The sequence below is a fragment of the Stenella coeruleoalba genome (assembly GCF_951394435.1).
Source record: "Stenella coeruleoalba genome assembly, chromosome: 2".
NCBI classification, from domain to species: Eukaryota; Metazoa; Chordata; class Mammalia; order Artiodactyla; family Delphinidae; genus Stenella; species Stenella coeruleoalba.
Window position 1 is genome coordinate 162707232 of NC_137147.1, and position 21246 is coordinate 162728477.

The 21246-nt window shown below is 41.8% G+C and overlaps 1 protein-coding gene and 1 pseudogene across 3 annotated transcripts in view; both read left to right on the plus strand.

Annotated features, from left to right (window-relative positions):
• The window catches only part of DHTKD1 (dehydrogenase E1 and transketolase domain containing 1), a 53273-nt gene extending 36125 nt beyond the window's left edge, over nucleotides 1-17148 (plus strand). For both annotated transcript variants that reach the window (XM_079915177.1, XM_079915178.1), the window contains 7 exons: nucleotides 2342-2492; nucleotides 2875-2981; nucleotides 8303-8467; nucleotides 11567-11649; nucleotides 11995-12164; nucleotides 13821-13906; nucleotides 14723-17148. In XM_079915177.1, coding sequence (XP_079771303.1) covers nucleotides 2342-2492; nucleotides 2875-2981; nucleotides 8303-8467; nucleotides 11567-11649; nucleotides 11995-12164; nucleotides 13821-13906; nucleotides 14723-14827 — 867 coding nt within the window. In that variant the 3' untranslated portion in view covers nucleotides 14828-17148. The remainder of the gene's footprint in view (nucleotides 1-2341; nucleotides 2493-2874; nucleotides 2982-8302; nucleotides 8468-11566; nucleotides 11650-11994; nucleotides 12165-13820; nucleotides 13907-14722) is intronic.
• A 1159-nt stretch (nucleotides 17149-18307) lies between these two features.
• LOC307181812 (large ribosomal subunit protein uL22-like) lies at nucleotides 18308-18868 on the plus strand (annotated as a pseudogene). Its single transcript has one exon. The product of its transcript is annotated as a large ribosomal subunit protein uL22-like (transcript).
• The last annotated feature ends 2378 nt before the right edge of the window (nucleotides 18869-21246 follow it).

Below are 21246 nucleotides of genomic sequence, written 5' to 3' on the forward strand. Positions count from 1 at the left end.
TTAAGCTTTTGATTGTTCATTTGCCAAGGGGAGAAAGCCAGTGAGGAGAGGTTCAGAAAAAAGGAGTTTGGTGATGAGCCGAGTGAAGAAGCAGAAAAAAGGTATGGATTAGAATACGAGTGGGTGCGTCAGCCTTGGGTAGGAAGGGAGATGGGGAATGAGGTGAAGACGCAGAGGTGCAAGTAAAGCACTCAGTTCAAATCCCGTTGACCACAGACTCATGGATCTGAGAAATACAGTGGCTCTTTTCAAGTTAATGTCTTATAAAGATCATAATTGAAATCAAATAGATATCAGGAAAGATAACATGCATAATCCCTCCATACTAATACATTATCTGTTTTCATTTTTTGTTGTTGTCATTGAGTGCTTATCCATATAAATCATGCATTTTTATGGTTGTAATCATAGTAGAGATGAAATTTTTTTCCAGACTTTTTTTTATTAAAAGCTTTATTGAGATAAAACTCATAGAATTCAATGTTTCAATGTGTACAGTTAAGTGGTTTTCAGTGTATGCAGTGGTGCAGCCATCACCACTATCTAATTTTAGAACATTTTCATCACCCCTAAAAGAAACCCATACTTATTAGCAGTCACACCCCATTGCTTCCTTCCCTCAGCCCCTGAAAACCACGAATCTACTTTCTGTTTACATTGATTGATCTATTTTGGCCTTTTTATATAAACAGACTCATAAATATGTGGCTTCTTATGGCTGGCTTCTTTCACTTAGCATTGTGTTTTCAAGGTCCATCGTTGTTGTAGCGTGTGTCAGTATTTTATCCCTTTTTGCTGCCAAGTACTATTCTATAAATATGTAACTTAAGGACTTCCCTGGTGGTCCAGTGGTTAGGACTCCACGCTGCCACTGCAGGGAACGTGGGTTTGATCCCTGGTTGGGGAAGATCCCATATGCCTCGCAGCATGGCCAAAAAAAAGTAACTTAAAAAAATTTTTTTAGAAAAATGTTGAAACAAACACAAAAAAAGTTGGATGTATAATGCAAAAGGAACTTTTTCTCATTCTGAGACATTTGAGCCATCCAGATGGAAACATCACGTTGCCAGCCTGATGCCCTACATGTGTATTTCCTACAAACTAGGTCATTCTCCTACATTACCCCAATGCAACCATCCAAGTCAGGAAGTTAACACTGAGACATGAAGACATCTGGTCCACAAACCCAGTTCAGAGTTGTGCTGCCTTGAACTGTCACATCTCTTTAGCCTCTTCAGAGATGTAATTTTATGTTCTGCTTTTTAAATCTTAACATGTGGTGATGATTCTTTTGCTTTATCATGCAAACAGGATATTAGAATAATGGATTCCGAAAGGTAGGCCTTTTTCAAGTAACTTTCCCCCCCTTTGTTTGTTTGTTTGTTTGTTTGTTTTCAATTAATTTTTATCGGAGTATGGTTGCTTTACAATGTTGTGTTAGCCTCCACTGCACAAGAAATGAATCAGCCATACACATACAGATATCTCCCCCCTTTGGGACTTCCTTCCCATTTAGGTCACCACAGTGCATTAGGTAGAGTTCCCTGTGCTATGCAGTATGTTCTCATTAGTTGTCTATTTTATACCTAGTATCAATAATGTATATGTGTCAATCCCAGTCTCCCAATTCCTCCCTCTCCACCTCTTTCCCCCTTGGTATCCGTACATTTGTTCTCTCTGTCTATGTCTCTATTTCTACTTTGCAAATAAGATCATCCATACCATTTTTCTAGATTTTTAAAAATTTATTTATTTATTTTTGACTGCGTCAGGTCTTAGTTGCAGCACATGGGCTCTTCGTTACAGCGCGTGGACTTCTCTCTAGTTGTGGAGCGTGGGCCCTGGAGCGCAGGCTCAGTAGTTGCGGCACGAGGGCTTAGTTGCCCCATGGCATGTGGAATCTTAGTTCTCCGACTAGGGATCGAACCCACGTCCCCTGCATTGGAAGGCAGATTTTTAACCACTGGACCACCAGGGAAGTCCCTCCCCCCACTTTGTTTTGTGACATTTTTTAAAAAGCTCTTACGACACCATTTTACTCTCAGCTTCAAAGGTGGGGCATCTGAGAAGTTAATTTTGCTTCTCCTTCAAGAATATCTTTAATGTCCATATTCCAACCTTTTGTATGTCTTCCTCTGTTTGCCCCAACTTTTCCCATACACATCATTCATGGAGAGCAGGAGATGTCCTCTCTCAAAGGGATGTGGGGATGAATGAAAGCACAGCTGCCCTCACGGCCCTCCTCCCTTTTGAGCAGTTGGTACCAATATGATGCTTTACTTTAACTGATTCACATCCCATCTTCCCTGCACGACGGTTCTGTTCTCCTCCTTTGCCCTAGGTCAGCAACAGCCCACTGTCGGAAGAGGCCGTCTTGGGATTTGAGTATGGGATGAGCATCGAAAGCCCTAACCTACTGCCCATCTGGGAGGCTCAGTTTGGCGATTTCTTCAACGGTGCCCAGATCATCTTTGACACGTTCATCTCTGGAGGTTGGTGTTGGCCTATGGGTGTGTAGTGGACGTGTGGCACCAGCCTCACGGGGACAAATGACAGAAAAGGGGCCATAACTGCTTATGAGACTCCTGTGTACCACGGCATCCCCCCACTCCGAGAGTTGGGAGCCTGTTCTGTCATCCACTGGGGCATGGCAGCTATCAGGCAGTTAAGTAAGCTGCTAGGAAGAGCACGTAAGTCCTCTGTCAGCAGGAGGGCTGTGTCTCCCGGGGAATGTGCTTGGCTGTAGTGATGAATGGTGCAATGAAAATGGTTTTGGGGGTCCAGCAACAAACTAACATGTGTCTCACCGCCCAGTCGCCCCGGGCTGTCCTGCACCTGCGTCGTAGTGTTCTTACTCCCGCTGCTGCTTTGCAGGTGAGGCCAAGTGGCTCCTCCAGAGCGGCATCGTGGTCCTCCTTCCTCACGGGTATGACGGGGCTGGACCAGAGCACTCATCTTGTCGAATAGAGCGTTTCTTGCAGGTATGTCCACTGCCTTCTGGATTCCACGAAATGTTTCCCTGCTTTCTAGGTGCTTTGAAATAGAACTGCCTCCTGCAAATACCTAATGTGAACCTTGGACTATAAGACCTTGTAGTATTTGAATGAAACAGATTTAATGCAATGTCAATCAATATTCCTTGGAAACGTGATGCCTCAAGCATGTTAGTATCACGGTTTTACGGCAATGAAAGTGCTTCTTCTTTTTTTTTTTAGTATTTATTTATTTAGGCTGTGCCGGGAGTTAGTTGCAGCATGCGGGATCTTTAGTTGCGGCACGTGGGCTCGGTTGCGGCATGCGTGCGGGATCTAGTTCCCTGACGAGGGATGGAACCTGGGCCCCCTGAATTGGAAGTGTGGAGTCTTACCCACTGGGCCACTCAGGGAAGTCCCTGAAAGTGCTTCTTATGCGGCAAATATCAGTAGTTTCTGAGTCAAGCTGATCATCGGAGTCATCTAGGGGCTTTTTATAAACAGAGATACAGTGACCAACCCCAGGTCTAAGTAGTGATAGTATTTTTATAAAATGATTCGTGACCATTAAAAAATGTTAAACAACAACCGAGAAATTACCATTGTTATCTTTTGGTAAGAATCATTACCAATGCCTCTTTATGCATATTTCTAATATTTTATTATGAAAAATTTCGAACATACAGAAAAGTTGAAAAAACTTTACAGAGAGTATTCATATGCCCACTTGCTACATTCTACCGTTAATATTTTATTATATTTGTTTTATCATGTATCTATTCATCTGCCATCCCTCTATCCATAAATCCATATAATTTTTGGATGCATTTAAAAGTAAATGGAGACATCAGTACACATCACCCTAAGTACATGAATATCATTAATTATCTTAGCATACAGGCAGATAAAATATATAGAAAGGTGATAGATTAGTAGATAGGCAGATAGAACAGTAGCTAGATAAATGGATATAACTGGTTGGTTGGTAGATAATGACAGAGAAATCATTTCATAAAAATTAGATTACAGAAATAAATTGGAGGTAAATTAAAGAACTAGCTGTGAAATACAAAACTACAGTTTTTCAAAGAAATATATGAATGAGCATGCAAGAGATACAGTTTGGGAGTCATCAGTTTCTAGATGATATTTAAAGTCATGAGACTGGAAGAAATTATCAAAAGAATGAGTACAGTTAGAGAAGAGCAGTTGCCCCCAAACTGAGCCCTGGGATAGACCAGCGGTTAGAGGCTGCAGGGAAGGAGAACACAGGAGGCTGAGAAGGAGCAACCAGTGAGGCTGGAGGAAGGTCCTAGAAAGCAAGTGAAGGATACGTGTTAAGAAGGAGGACGTATCAAGGCCAGTCAGGATAGGACTGAGAATTAGCCGTTGGATTTAGCAATAAAGGGTTCATTTGGTGGTTGGTAACTGCAGTTTGTTTAGGTGGAGTGGTATTAGGAGTATATGGAAGGAGGAAAGTTTAACTCTTTTGAAAAGTTTTGCTGCAAATAGAACAAGGAAGGGGGAAATTTGCACCAAGAGAGGTTTTTTTGCTTTTTTTTTTTGTGGTATGCGGGCCTCTCACTGTTGTGGCCTCTCCCGTTGTGGAGCACAGGCTCTGGATGCGCAGGCTCAGCGGCCATGGCTCACGAGCCCAGCCGCTCCGCGGCATGTGGGATCCTCCCAGACCGGGGCACGAACCCGTGTCCCCTGCATCGGCAGGCGGACTCTCAACCACTGCGCCACCAGGGAAGCCCTTGCTTTTGTTTTAAAGATAGGAGAAATAACAGCATGTTTGTATGCTGATAGGAATGATCCAGTAGAGAAGAAAATATTGATGTAGGAGAGAGAGTAGAATGACTGGAGTGATGGCCTTGAGAAAGCAGGATGGGCTGGTGTCCACTGCACAAGGGATTGGATCAGCTCTAGACAGCAGCATGGCAGGTTCCTCTATGGTGATAACCAGAAGGCAGAGAATACGATGCCAGATGATAGAACATGGGAGATGTTGTGGTGAAGGTCTGAGGAGATACTCTTGGGTCATTACCCGAGAGTGATGATGCAGGAGGAGATCCTGGGTTAAAGCTGTGAAATAGTCATCTGGAAGAGGAGGAGAATGAGTGAATTAGGGAAATAGAAGATAATAGTCTAAGAGCACTGAGGGCCCACTTAAGATTCTTGGTCAAGATTTTAAAGTGAGATCCATCAGTGTGATTGTGTGTTTTCTCCAGCTTCATTCCCTGCATAGGTGCAGAAATGGGACAGATGGAAAGTTGAGATTAACTCGGCTTGTGGTTTGGAGTGAAAAAATGTCAAGGGAGTCAAGGGTGTATGCAAAAGAATGATTATAATGATTGACTATGGAATTTAGCTTAAGTAAGGAGGAGGGAGGAGATGTGAAGGGTGAAGGCCCGTGAAAAGGTGATAGGATCAATATGTTGGTGGTATTGATGAGGCTGAAGGATTGATGGAGTCAGAGTGTTAAAGGGAATTGAGCTAGAAAGGTAGGAAGTGGTGGTCAGAGTGGAATGGATAAAGGAGAGCTTATGGAGAGATCCCTGTCATTGAAACCAGGATGTAGCCATGGAAATGGGTTGTTGAGGTAGGATGGAGGACAGAGTGATTGGAGGACAGGAGTTCAAGGAACCAAGTTGCCAGGGTTTTGAAAGGACCATCTACATATGCATTAAAATTACCAAGTCCGTGTTAATAATTTTCTCAAACCTACTTCATAGGATTACTGTGAGGCATAAAGGGTCAATATATGTAAATGCTTAGAACAGTAATCGACATTTATATGTTTGCTGTTTATTATTTTTATTATTATCGTTTCCTGTGCTTGCACTGGGATTACCTCAAGCTCTTTGTTTACACTACTAATTTTATTTTTAGCCCTGCAAAAGAATTAATATATCGATATGTAAAGTGAAGAGTGTTTGCTGTGTATATAAGCACTTGCTTACTTCATCTTCTTTCACTGTGATTATCTCAAGCTCTTTGTTCATGCCATTTCTCTCTTTTTTTTTTTTTTCTGGTACGCGGGCCTCTCACTGCTGTGGCCTCCCCCGCCGTGGAGCACAGGCTCCTGACGCGCAGGCCCAGCGGCCACGGCCCACGGGCCCAGCCACTCCGCGGCACGCGGGATCCCCCCAGACTGGGGCACGAACCCGCGTCCCCTGCATCGGCAGGCGGACTCTCAACCACTGCGCCACCAGGGAAGCCCCATGCCATTTCTTTTTCGTCCTGTCTGTTCTGCTTCTTGATGTTTCTTATTTATTTATTAGGTTTGTAATGGTTGAGTTTGGTTCTCACTTGGTTTTCTTGGCATTGCACTCACCTTTCTTATCTAATTCTACTGTGTTATCTTTAAGACTATCTGCCCTTTAAAACACTGTTGTTTTTTAAAATTGTGGTAAGAACACTTAACATGAGACCTACCCTCTTAACAGATTGTTAAGTGTGCATTGCAATACTGTTGACTGTAGCTACTATGTTGTACAGCAGATCTCTAGAACTTATTCATCTTACATAACTGAAACCTTATACCCCTTGACTAGCAACTCTCCATTTCCCCTTCCCCGCCCCTGGCAACCACTGCTCTGCTTTCTGCTTCTCTGAGTTTGACTATTTTAGATTGCTCATATAACTGGAATTGTGCAGTATCTGTATGTCACTTAGCGTAATGTCCTCAGAGCTCATCTGTGTTACTGCAAAGTGCAGGATTTCCTTCCTTGAATAGGCCGAGTAATATTACATATATAGATAAAAATACCTGTATACCACATAGCACATTTCCTTTATCCATTCATCCATAGATGACCATTTAGGTTGTTTGCACATCTTGGCTATCATGAGTAGTGTTGCAATGAACATGGGAGTGCTAATACCTCTTTGAGATCCTGATTTCAGTTCTTTTGGTTAAATACTCAGAAGTGGGATTTCTGGATCATGCAGTAATTCCGTTATTAGTTTTTTGAGGAGCCTCCAAGCTGTTTTCCGTAGTGACTATACCAATTGACTTTCCTACCAACAGGGTACAAGGGCTCCCTTTTCTCCACATCCTTGCCAATACTTATGTCTTTTGTTAAAATTGGCTGCCTTTTGCCTGTTATGTTCCTTTCTTTTTGTCCCCCCCCTTATAAAAAGTTATAAGGGGCTGTATAATATTTACATTGTTGCTATATCATTTTATTTCATCTTGTCTTTGATTATTTAGGGCAATTCTTCAAAACCATATAGTTTCCCTGAGAGGGTGTGGGTGAATTCCCCTTAATTTTCCTTCCCATTTGGTACCAATTTACCTTCTTAGAACAGCAGTTGAGAATAGTCTCCAGTACATGAAGCCTGAGGACATGGCGTGGGAGGACATAGCTCTGCTGGACAGAGGGTTTTTCTTGCTAAATTCCGGTGTCCCTTCTGAGATTCAATAGCTAAGCCCATACAAGGGTCCACTCCCTGGTCAGGGCTGTGTATCACTTCCGTGGGCCTCTCTTTCCTTGGCATGTCCTGGCCCTGGAAGCGGCAAGCCTGGCAGCCCCATCTGCCTCCACTGAATTCTGCAGGGGCTTCAGCCCTAGATTTTGCCTTTTTTTACCCAGGGTGCCACTCACACCCTGTCACCAAATTGGAGGAGCCCAGTAAAAATCTCAGGATTTTGTCAACTCACTTACTTTCCTCTGTACTGCTTCTTGATCAGGGTTAGGAGACATGCCTCAAGTTTCTGTCCCAGCAGGATCTTCTGAGATTTCATTCCTTGCCCTCAATTTTTCAACCTCATTAGCTGCTCTCGTTCTTGTCTCTAAGACAAACTACACTTACATTTACTCCATCAGGAGAGTGAGATTCAGATAGTGCATCCTTCCAACATCTTCACTCCACAGTCATCAGCATCTGTACTTTTCAAAAAGTCTCCTCCAGATGCTTCTTTTTTTTAATTTTTAATTTTAGCTTTTTTTGGTCATGCCACATGGCTTGTGGGATCTTAGTTCCCTGACCAGGGATAGAACTCGGGCCCTTGGCAGTGAAAGCTCCAAGTCCCCAACCACTGGACCACCAGGGAAGTCCCCACCTCCACATGCTTCCTGCAGTCAGCTGTGTTTGGAAAGAACCACGTTAAAACACACAGACTCGGCCAATGGGGAGCCATCAGGCTTCTCCTCTGGTGAATTCTTCACAGGTCATAAATTTACCTTCTGGTCTTTTTCTATAATGAAGAGACACATCTCTTCTCCTGCTCATTGAGAGCCCCGTGTCCCCCTTAGGATAGCCTGTGCCCTTAGGATGGAGTGAGATGACCCGACTGTCTGCCCTGCCTCTCACTTCTCTCCCAGATGTGTGACAGCGTGGAGGAGGGCGTGGACGGGGATACCGTGAACATGTGCATGGCTCACCCCTCCACACCCGCCCAGTACTTTCACCTGCTACGGAGACAGATGGTCCGGAACTTCAGGAAGCCCCTCATCCTTGCTTCTCCGAAGATGTTGCTCAGACTCCCTGTAAGTAGAAAAAGCTGGTTATTAGTCTTTTTTCTCCTGTCATTTTTTTTCCCCTGCATTTTCGTCTCTTGTCTGTATCTGATTGTAGATGCAAATGACAGAAGCATCTCTTTGGTTTTAGTTGGCCATGCTGCTTTGTCTCTCCCTTTTTCTCTTTTTTTAACCTTTCAAGAATAACTAGAAATCTAAGTTGCTCTCAGTTTCATTGTCATGAAGGACAGACATAGCAATTATTATAACCCTGGCATCCCAGTCTGAGCAGAAATAATCTTTCAGGAAAAGTTTCAAAGTCCAAATGGTCTCAGCACTGCTATGTTGATAGTTGCAAGTTGGGAATTGAAAGTACTTCGATGAAAATGAGTGGTTTTAGTCATTGACTTTTATTTAGACTTTTTCTGTTAAATGATTTATCACCAGTAGCCTCCATTTCAAACATTGTAACAATATAGCTTATCACTACCTGGCTTTACAAGAGTATATTTTCTCTTGGTTTACCAGAACTAAGTGTTAAGCGCACATGTTTTTTTAAATCACACAAATATGCTAGTTTTCAAGTGGCAGAGTTCAAGATAAGAAACACTGCTAAGCATATATTTATCCCACCTGCTATAATTTTTGTCAGTTTTGTATGAGAGTCTGAATTAGGATTAACATTCAGAAAAACCTCTGCATTTATTTGGTTGCCACTGCTGAGGTGAGCTAAGTCGTTTAGGACTTGGCTGTTTGAGATGATCTTGTGCTTCTCACAAAGCTTATAGAATGTGTATTTGGAAGTGAGGGGTGTTGAGGGAAGCTGCCAGTGATTTGCCTTCACCGGTTGCCTTTTTTGGCGCTTCTAGCATTTGGAGGGGAGTAAGGTGACCCTTGTTCTCACAGTCGGTCAAGGGTACTTGAGTGATCCCAGAGTGAGTGCCCCCTTAAATTTTGCTCTCCAGGCCCCTCACCTGTCTCACCCCAGCCTCAGGGGTCAATAATGAGGAAATGCACTTCAAGTTCTTTCACCAATGGCTGAAAGTTCATTTGTTTGGTCTGCTTATTCTCTCTGTGAACAACCTTATGAATTTTGAGATGGTTTCATGAGCATCATGGGACATTCAAGACAAACAAATTCATTCCCTTTACACCATCTTTCTGATGGGGCTGCCTTGACACCGATATTTTGAAACAGCAATGTGAAAGGAGCCAAGTCAAAATGTAAAGTTACTATAATTTTGCTCTGGGTCTTAGTAGCGGCATGTGGGATCTAGTTCCCTGACCAGGGATCGAGCCTACACCCCCGGCATTGGAAGGCAGAGTCTTAACCACTGGAACACCAGGGAAGTCCTGATCTGGGATTCTTGAACCCAACTTTCATTGTATCCCTAACATTGTCACCTGCTCTCTCAATCATAACTAAAAGGAGTGTAATGATATTAAATATAATGCATGTATATTATTAGGTATTGAGTGAACTATTAGAAGTTTTGTTGAGAATTTCTTTTGCTGTTTGAAACTGAAAATGAGTTCATTTTCTGGCCCTAATGCTCCACCCCTCTCCCCAAGTCTAATATACAACTTATTAAATAAGTGAAGCCTTCCTTGGGGAGCTTAAAAAATATCAACAGCTATCTTATAGACTTTCAAGTGAAGAACTACTCTTATTAAGTAGTCAAATATTTTCATTAAACATGTACGTCCTTTTGTTAATGGAAAGTCAGTACAACCAGTATTGAATTCTGATTTCTTCCTGAAAATTGGATTATTGGTACAAGTGATCTAGCAGAATATAATAGCCAGCCTTCTCTATCCATGGCCCACTCAGAGATGACTTGCCATGTAGCAAACATGACTCAGGGGTACAGGGAGTTTGTCTGTCAAGTGGTACCAAAATCCCACCCCAGTTTCCCACCTAACTCTGAACTCTGAACTCTGAACCTTTTGATTCCTGCTGTAGGAAGTGGGGACTGACAAAAGGCTCTGTTCAGAAGGGAGAAAGATTGCCTCTATCACACATTATTTACTAATATGCATAGCTGAATAGCTAATATTAATTTTTTAGGTTATATACAATATCCCAGCATCAGTATGGCTGCCCTCAATGGCCTAGTCTAAATGTCATATACCCATTTGAGACTAGACTATAGGGAAACTAACTAGATGATAGCAAAAGGGATCAAATCCCTCACCTTGGCTTCATCAGTTTTCTACTTTAAGTTCTTTGCAACAAGTGTTTTTTTGCCGCACCACGCAGCTTGTAGGATCTTTGTTCCCTGACCGGGGATTGAACCTGGGCCCTTGGCAGTGAAAGCACTGAGTCCTCACCACTGGACTGCCAGGGAATTCCCAAGTATTTCTTTAAATTGGGCTCAGTAATAACATTTCTTTTCATCGTGGAAATAGTCATATGTTGTTCCTACTTGTTCTGTTTCGTTTATAAATTATAGTCAAAATCCTAAAGACAGAAATAATTGCCCAACTCAGCTATTCCGGTTCACAATATAAATTCTATAAAAGGTTGTTTCTGATTCCAATTCCAAAAAGTTAAGGTGTAGTTTTTATTGATAATAAAGTTGAGTCATCACACTGCAATTTTTTTTTTTTGGCTGCGTTGGGTCTTCGTTGTGGTGCACAGGCTTCTCATTGCGGTGGCTTCTCTTGTTGCGGAGCACAGGCTCTAGGCGCGTGGGCTCAGTAGTTGTGGCTCTTGGGCTCTAGAGCTCAGGCTCAGTAGTTGTGGTGCACGGGCTTAGTTGCTCCGCAGCATGTGGGATCTTCACGGACTAGGGCTTGAACCCGTGTCCCTTGCACTGGCAGGCAGATTCTCAACCACTGTGCCACCAGGGAAGTCCTCCACACTGAAATTTTGACTGTTAAAATTTATTGTGGCACCAAACAAAAGGCGATCTTATTTAACCTCAGAAAAATATTTTATTCTGAAGTAACAGAACAGATACTTTTGGGAAAGATATTTTGTTTAATAGTACATATGTTTACTTATAGCCCCAGGAGAGAATTTTGATACTAGATTTTGGGAAAGATCCCTGATAAATAAAAGCATCTTCAGGTCCTTGCCCTTGGTTGATAGATTTGTGGCTTTTTTCTCCCCCTCCCCCTCCTTAGGCAGCTGTGTCAACTCTTCAAGAAATGGCACCAGGAACAGCATTCAAACCAGTCATTGGTGATTCATCTGTGGATCCGAAAAAGTAATCTGACGTGGAGCTCTGTTTTCATACTCTGCAGTAGATTTGTAGTGAGTGGGAAAACTAGTTCATGTTAAGTGAACCAAGCGACCCAAATCTTCTCTATCCTTATATAAGTCCTTTAAGTTCATGGGGTAGGAGTTAGAATATGCACAAAAGAGTGAATTTTGGAGGCATATGTTGCTCAAGAAGGTTGGCCAGGGCACAGCATGAGTGAACCCCACTACAACGCCCCTGCTGCTTCAGTGGTGAAGCATTGAAATCTCTGTGGTCTCCCCCTTTCTTCTGCTACAGTTCTTACTTTAAGATATTTCTCCCCCGCCTCGCTGTCCCTTTTCTACCCAACAGGGTTAAGAGTTTAGTGTTCTGCTGCGGCAAACATTTCTATGCCCTGCTGAAGCAAAGAGAATCTTTGGAGGCCAGGAAGCATGACTTTGCTATCATCCGAATGGAAGAACTCTGCCCTTTCCCACTGGATTCGCTGCAGGAAGAGATGAGCAAATACAAACATGTTAGAGGTAAAGGGTCCTTCTTATTAGACTTTTTTGGTTTTAAGTTACCTGAAACCGATTTGAACTATCTCAAATAAAAAGATGGTACGGGAGCAGTGAGAGTTATTAGAAAGTTGAATCTCATGGAATCTGGAAATATGAAAGTAATACAACTGAAGACAATGTCTCTATGTCTTTTTTGGTGTCCCTTTGGGTGTCCCTTTCGTTCTCCCCCGCTTTCATATAAGACATCGAATTTCTTGAGTTTGGAGGGAATCAGTGCTATACAATCGTTTATGATACATCCGGTATAATTGTAAAAGATAAGCCTTTTCAACAGATGGGGCTGGAATGATTAGATATCTATGTGCACCTTATATAGAAATTAACTCAAAGTTGATCATAGACCTCAATGTAAAACTATAAAACTTCTAGAAGGAAGTGGATGAAAATCTTCCTGACCTTGGGTTAGGCAAGAAGTTCTTAGACATAACACCAAAAGCACGTTCCAGAAAAGAAAAAGTAGATTTTACCAAAATGAAAAACTTTTGCACTGCAAAGAATATAAAAAAGACAAGCCACAAACTGGGAGAAAATATTTGTAAAAACATATCTGACAAAGGACTCTCCAGAATGTTGAAAGAGCTCTGAAAACTCAACAGTGAGAAAACGTATAATCCAGTTTTTCAAAAGGTGCAAAAGAATTGAACAGTCATTTTACCAAAGAACCAGATGGCAAATACCCATATGAGAAGATCATCAACATGATTAGTGATAGGGAAATGCAAATTAAGCCAAAATGAGATATGGCTACATACCTATTAGAATGGCTAAAATGAAAACAAAACAAAGTCAAGGACTGATCAGGATGCAGAGCAACTGGGACCTTCATTCACTGCTGGTGGGAATGCAAACTCGTACAGCCACTCTGGAAAACAGTTTTGTCAGTTTCTCATGCAGTTACACACAGAGTTTCCTTACCACGCAGCAGTCCCACTCCTAGGTATTTACTCAAGAGAAAGGAAAAATCCATATGTGATTATTTATAGTGGCTGTATTCATAATTGCCCCAAGCTGGAAGCAACCAAAACATCCTTCAACTGGTAAATGAAGAAACAATCTCATTGTGCATCCCTACAGTATCATGCTCCTTAAGAGTAAAAGAGAGTGAACTATTGCTAGCGGCAAAATGACCAACGGATTTTGCTAATTCACAGAAGCCCAAACCAAAAGGCTGTATACTGTGTGATTCCACTTACCTGATGCTCTGGAAAAGGCAAAACTTCGGGGATAGAGGAAAGATCGGTGGTTGCCAGAGGTTGGGGGTGGGAGGAAGAGCTGAGCACAAAGGGTCAGGATGAGGGAATATTTGGGGTTTAGAGAATTGTTCTGTATCATGATTGTGGTGATGGATACATGACTATGCATTTCTCAAAAAAAAAAAAGACAACACTGTGCCATATTGGAAAGGTAATAATATATTTACTTGAGGATATATGTGTATGTGTGTGTGTGTGTATATATATGTAACTATGTGTGTATATGTGTCTATATACATATATAACATGTATAGTGTGCGTATGTGTATGTGTGTGCACACACATGCACATATAGTGTGTCTGTGTGTGTAGTATGTTGTATATATTTACTTGAGGTACTGAGATGAACTTTCTTCTTTCATAGATTTTATTTGGAGTCAGGAGGAGCCTCAGAACATGGGTCCTTGGTTTTTTGTTTCTCCAAGGTTTGAAAAGCAACTGGCCTGCAAGGTGATAGCTCTTTCTCCTTTGCAGTGTTTTGTGTGTGTCCCTTTTCTCCTGTTGGAGTGCCACCAAATAGGTTTATCCCCTATTATCAGTCCAAAGCTTCTAAAGATAAACTAAAATATAAAACCTAGTTTTAGGCTCCTTTTTCAGACTAAACTTCTGAGTGTTTAGCAAGATGTATATGTGTAGCTACTAGTATCATGTTAAAAAACAAAACAAAAACAATGATTATACTCGAAAAGGTAGAACACCTACCTGTCGTCTACCGTTCCCATTAGCCTACTCAGCATTCTTGTCCCAAAGGTCAGTATCCAAGCCCCGGGAGAGGAGAGCGATGAGCTCGCTTGTTTTACAGTAACACTTATTCCAGGCCCACCTGCAAAGCTGGTAGACATCGGAGGCCAAATTCTTTGTTATGTTTTAGGAAGAGGAAAACAAGGAGAAGAACAGTTGTGCTTCTGTTTATCTTTCTATTCTGCTTTGATTAAAACTCAGGTCACTTGATACCAGTTTAAGGCACTCAAATCATTTTCACCTGTAAATAGTTCTAATTTAGGAAACTCTACAGCTAAAACCAACTAACAGTTACCTAAGAATAGGACAGATTCCAGAATATGTCTCACCTTATCACGCCTGGAATTTAGTTTTCAGTTGTGACATAGATCTCCCTGCAATCTATTTTATGTAACACATTATTTTTCAAAAAGGTGATTTATAGTTAAACAACTTCAGAGAAATACATGCACATCCCTGGACGAGCTAAGCAGAGCTCTGGTCTAGTCCAAATGTCATTGTATTTCTTTTCTGCTCCAACGCTAGCTCCGTCTGGTGAGCCGACCCGCGTTGCCGGTACCTGCTGTAGGAATCGGCAGCGTTCATCTAGAGCAGCACGAAGAAGTCCTCGCCAAGACCTTCACCCAATGATGTCCTAAAAAGAAACACTACTTACTTGTAAGAAAACTGCCATAAAAAGAAAGGCTCGCCTCCTCCACTCTCTCCTCCTTCCATTAGGTGCCACAAAAAGAATGTATTCCTCGAAGATGTTGGGATTGATGAGGACAGAGGAGAGGTTAATCTGGAAGAACACATGGAACAGCCAAAGGAATTGTTCATCAAGACGTGAATCCTACAAGTCACTTTCGTCCTTAAAAGTACCATAGTGTTATATTCTGTTAGACCTGCGTGGGTTGTAGAGCTAGGTCCTTATCTGGATGTTTCCAGACTTGACTCTTTCTAATTAACTGGCTGTACCCAGGAAAAGTTCTTGAGTCTGAATTTATAGTTGCATAGGGATTACCTCAACATTACCTCCCTATTTTCTTGACGCATGTGACTTTCATGAATTTTCCCTTTTTTATTCAAAGTCCCTGACTACCTGTATTTTCAATTTATGTCATCTCTGGTACTGCTTTCCAGCCACTGTGAAAAATGTTTCACCAAATCATTTTCACCTGTAAATAGTTCTAATTTAGGAAACTCTACAGCTAAAACCAACTAACAGTTACCTAAGAATAGGGCAGATTCCAGAATATGTCTCACCTTATCGTGCCTGGAATTTAGTTTTCAGTTGTGGCATAGATCTCCCTGCAATCTATTTTATGTAACACATTATGTAACACTATAGCAAAACTGTATTATTCCTGATTTGTGTTCTTCAAGATCACTATTTTACCCATTATCCTTAAATATAGGTCTTATTAAATATAAACCTCCGGGTGTATGATCCTTTAGCACAGTATTATCAAGCTGAGTTATAGTTACGATGAAATTGATTAGTGGTCTACTTTGCCGTAGTATCTTTTTTCTTTTTCCTTAAATTGTTCTTGCCGCAATACCTTAATATTTTTAATTACCTCTGGGTGTCTGATATGGGGATTTCAGCCCCTGGTTGATCATCAGCCTTGCCTCTAAAAGTCCCTGCTGTCATATGATGTTAATTTGTGATACTTAAGGGTCACTTTAACTTTGATAGCAGGAACTTCCCAACATCAGGCACTTTCTGGATTTCTAGAGGTCACCAACCCACTCCCTTATTCTGAAATTACGCTTATAACTGGAAGTATAACTAAATATCAGCAAACTGTGTACACTTACCTGGCTTGGTGCTGCAGAGCACTGCCATGTACCATGCTTGTGCTGGGACACTGTTTTTCTCAGAAATGGGGGAAGTACTGGGGCCCTGTAACACCCTCTCCACTTTTACTGGCAACTTTTAATGTCTTTCAGAATCAATGTATAGGTTGTTCTGGCCACAGCAGTAGATTCGTGATTCATATCTTAAACGTGTACATTAGTGTACTGATTTACCGTTTCTGTAATATTCACATCCCTTTTATTCCTATACACGTGAATGCTTTCTTCCTTCGCCAAGCCTTATAAATCATGTAACTTAGTGCAAGCCTTATAAATCATGTAACTTAGTGTCACACATGTCAACCAGTAAAATTACAAAGGTCTGCTTAATGAGAATGGTTATCAATGTTGTATATTGAACTAGAAAAAAAATAAAAGCACAGTGCCTTTTTTTTTCAGATCTCTCGGTTTCTTGAGTTAAAACATTTCAAAAGTCTGAGCACAAAATGAGATGGAAAACCAGATTTTTTTTTTTAGTTGAGATCTCTCCAGATTTCTAACTTTACACCTCACGAGTCTGTTTCCTGTTACATCTCCAACCTGAGCCGTGAAATGTCTTCTGTATCTTAACCTTACTCTCAATCACCAGTGCAACGTGGATCAGCATTTTGAATTACCTTGCAGGAAGAGGCCATTTGAGGAATTCCAGATCAAATACTCACATAATAAAGAATGGGATAAATATATCAATAATAAAGTAAAATATTTTAAAAATTGATAATGTGGTATTAATATCCCATTAATGTAAATCTATGCTAGAAGCACAGAGTCTGAACCACTGGACCACCAGGGAAGTCCCCCAAATTTTCTTTTTTATAAGAACAATTTTGCTCAGTTTTCCTATATTTTCCATACACATACTATAAGCAAAAATATTCTAAAGCATAGCCGTTTTGGGGCTGACTGTATTACCTTTGAAGTTTTATTATTTTAAAAAATTCCTCGGCTGGCAATAGAAACAGTATCACTTTTGCAAAATTGAAGAAATATGGTTTTACCAATTAAGGGTTACACAGGAAGGAAGTCACAGATTAAGAATCAAGACTTTTGGTCAAAGAAAGACAAATACCATATGATATCACTCATATGTGGAATTAAAATATGATACAAATGAACTTATTTACAAAACAGAGACAGACTCACACACCTGGAAAACAAATTTATGGTTACCAAAGGGGAAAGGGGGTGGGGGAGAGATAAATTAGGAGCTTGGGATTAATGGATATCACTACTATATATAAAATAAATAAACAACAAGGTCCTGCTCTATAGCACAGGGAACTGTATTCAATATCCTATAATAAACCATAATGGAAACAAATCTGAAAAAGAATATATATATGTATGTATATATGATATTGAATCACTTTGCTGTACACCTGAAACACTGTAAATCAACTATACTTAGATTTAAAGAAAGAAGGAAAGAAAGAAAGAATCAAGACTTGGGTCTTGAGGTTCCTCAAGCCTTACCTAATTTCTCTTAGATGTACTTGGATATTTGGTTTACATTTTTAAGCTTCTCAGAGGATTCAGGCTAAAACTATTAAATTTTGGAGAAATTTGGACAAAATGTTTAAATCCTCAATATTTGTAACACTATTACACAAGTAGACAATTCCTAAATTATTCTATGGAAGTAGTAATTCACTGTCATGTTTGTATTTAAATCTGATAACGCACAATCTAAAGCAGACTGTTAGTTCCCCATGGCTAGCTGCAAAATCAGTTAATTTTAGCAAACTTTTAATAAAAGTACACTACTTTAGTGTTGTTTCCCTGTGTCTTCTCTGACTCACGTGAAGAACCAGCTATAATGGAACAAAGATATGATCCTGTAAGAGTAGAATGGTATTTCCTCAATAGTTTATTGAACATGTGTTGCATATATGGCATTGTTCTGGACATTAGAAACACATGAAATTTAGAGATAAAATGGGTTGCCCACTGCCCCAATGGACTAATAATCTGAGAAGACAAAATACTTTACATGCAGAGAGAGGTTCTTGCTGAATGTGCTTAAAACAAGGGGGAAGGTCATGATAGAGTGATATTCCTGATAGATGTAGATTAGGTGGTGTCTTGACGTTATGCAAGGAAAAGTCCTGAGTGGCAAGTAGTAGCAGAAAGACTGAAGAATCTTGGAAAGGGAATTCACAAAAGTTATCTAGGGTATATTCCCAGCTTGTTCCCAGGCTTTTCCTTGAACCAGCGAGCTGTCCCAGAAACAGGTAGTAAAGAGAGAACTTTTCGGGTAAGGGGCCTGAGGTGACCTCTAAAAATGGTTTGCTATTCACTTAACCCAGAAAACCCCACAAAATCATGCAAGTCAAGAGGTTCAAATCTTCATGTTCACTTTAAGAACACTCATGAAACCGCCCAGGCCATTAAGGTATGCATATCCGAAAAGCCACCAAGTATCTGAAGGATGTCACTTTAACGAAGCAATGTGTGCCATTCCGTTGTTACAGTGGCGGAGTTGGTAGGTGTGCCCAGGCCAAAGAGCAGGGCTGGACCCAGGGTCGGTGGCCCAAAAAGAGTGCTGAATTTTTACTGCACATGCTCAAAAATGCAGAGAGTAATGCTGAACTTAAGGGCTTAGATGTAGAGTCTCTGGTCATTGAGCAAATCCAGGCGAACAAAGCCCCAACAATGTGGTGCAGGACTTACAGAGCTCATGGCTGGATCAACCATACATGAGCTCTCCCTGCCACATTGAGATGATCCTTACTGAAAAAGAACAGATTGTTCCTAAACCAGAAGAGGAGGTTGCCCAGAAGAAAAATATCCCAGAAGAAACTGAAGAAACAAAAACTTATGGCCCGGGAATAAATGCCGCAAAAAATAAATGCAAGTAAATGTTAAAAAAAAAAAAAGAGAGAGAGAGGTACAGGCCACTCTTCTCCTTCTGTCAATTAGATTTTCAATTTAGCTCATCTTTATTGAAAGGATTCACGAAATTAGTTCACAATCTAGTGTCAAAACTGTATTTAAGTCAAACACTTGCAGGTAACTGAAAATGATACAAAAATTAAATAAGACCCTCCCTGCTATCCAGAAGTTTATGGTGTACTAGGGGAGATTAGGCAAGTATGAAAATGACTAAACAAAGTAGAATGAGAGAAGAATGAAGTCACAGGATGTGCAGTGATGATTATGGCAGATTGCATTTTCCAAAAGGCCAGAGTCGTATTTTGTGTCCCACAAGCTCTTCCAGAATCTTACCACATCCTCACCTGGAGGCGGAGTCTATTTCCCTTCCCTCTTGAAGTTGAGCAAGACTTTGTGGCTGCCTCTATAAATGCAATGCACTGAAAGTGATGCTGGGTCATTTCCAAGGACATGCCTTGGTACCCAGCTGCCATGCTGTGGGGAAGCCTAGGCCACATGGAGAAGCCACGTGGAGATGTTGGAGCTGACAGCTTCTGCTGAGGTCTTCGCTGACAGCCAGCATCAAATGCCAGACTTGTGAGAGCGCCTTCTGATAATTCAAGTCCCCAGCCTTGGACCTGTTGCAGATGACCCCAAGTGGAGCAGAGACTCATGCAAGCCCAGCCTAAATTGCCATATATATATGCCATATATATATATGTACGTGCATGTATGTATATGTACATAACTTTGTTTAAAGACAAACACAGCTGGACACTAAAGTGCTAAGGACAGATTTTATTCAGTAATATACTATGTGTTGCATTAGGGAAAAGAATCCAGTGTGAATTAAACCCAACTTTGATTTGGACAAAAGTGACTGGCCTTTTAAGAGGAGAGTGAGAGAATAGGAAGAGGGCAGTGAGTGGAGGCTCAGTAGAGTCAGGAAAGTGAAAAATTAAGTGAAAAAAGCTGGAAGGTTTGGTCCATGTGAAACCCATCCAGGTTTGTTAACTGGTGCTAATGGAAGTTAAGCTCCTATCCTTCCACAGAGGTTGGGAGCCAGAGATCCTGCCTTCAAGTGTTGGCTGGAAGAAACGGTAAATTCTTTTGGCAGCCTTGAGCTTTCCCAGGCAGATATTTTAAGGGGGCTACGGACAGCCTAGGGTGGAATTGTGTGGTGCTTGTTCCACCTCTTTATAGGTCAAGGTAAGGCCTAGTGGAGAAAGGGCTCAGAGGAGCCTGGCTAGAGTGTGGTCAAGGGGAGGCTGTGTGTGTGTGTGTACTTTGCTTCTTTTTTAGACATACATCTAAGCATTAGAACAGATCATTGGATTTGGTGATTATAAGTCATTAAGTGTCCTTTGAAATAGCTTGTTTCAGCAGTTGTTAGAGCAGAAGTTACATTGCAGGGGTTTAAAATTTGAGTAAAGAAAATAAATCTGAGGGCCTTCCATGTGTCAATCTCTTCGTTCCTTTAGTTTTCACACCTGTAGGCTGTGGCTATCACTATCCTTATTTTACTGATGTAGCTCAGAAAAAATTAATTGCCCAAAGCCATTAAGAAGTAGGAGGGACTAAAATGTACGGCCTAATACATTAGGAATTAGGAATCTAATGTACGGCCATTAGATTCCTAACACTGCATGCGTTCCCTTACACTACGCCGTCCAAGAGGAGACAAAAGAGATTAGTCCAGAAGGACAAAATCCTGATGTATTTCGGAGAAGCTAAAGGAGCGTGAGTGGTAGACAGTGGAGGGAATTCTCCGGCGGTCCAGTGGTTAGAACTCCTCGCTTTCACTGTGGGTTCAATCCCTGGTGGGGGAACTAAGATGCTGCAAGCTGCTCCGCGAAGACAAAAAAAAAAAAGTACTAGATAGCGGGGAGTTCAGAAGCTATTAACTATAGACAAAGAGTCACAAATTTCTGAAAACTTCCTAGTGGTTCCAATAACATGGAAGCAAAATAAAAAGGTTTGGGTCACGCCGGCTCTGGAGGCGTCTCAGCCCCAGTCCTGGGTATCGAACCCCGGCCCGCGCTCCTGGGGCGGCCGCTCTGGCTGGGTGCTGACCTGCCCCGCGGGGCGCTCGGGAGCCGCGGTCGAGGAGACGGCCCTTGCTGGACACTGAGCTCGGAGAGGGCGGCCCTGGCCTCACAGAGGCTCCCAGCTCCCAGAACCCACTGGAGGACGCCCACGGGAGAGCCGGCGGTGGCCATGGCAACGCGGCGGACGTCAGCTGCGCCGGCGGCCAACGGCCAGGCTGTTGTCGGGGGGCGGGGCCTGCCAGGGCCTGGCTGGGTGGGCGCGCGGGTCACGTGGACTGGGGCGGAGCCTGC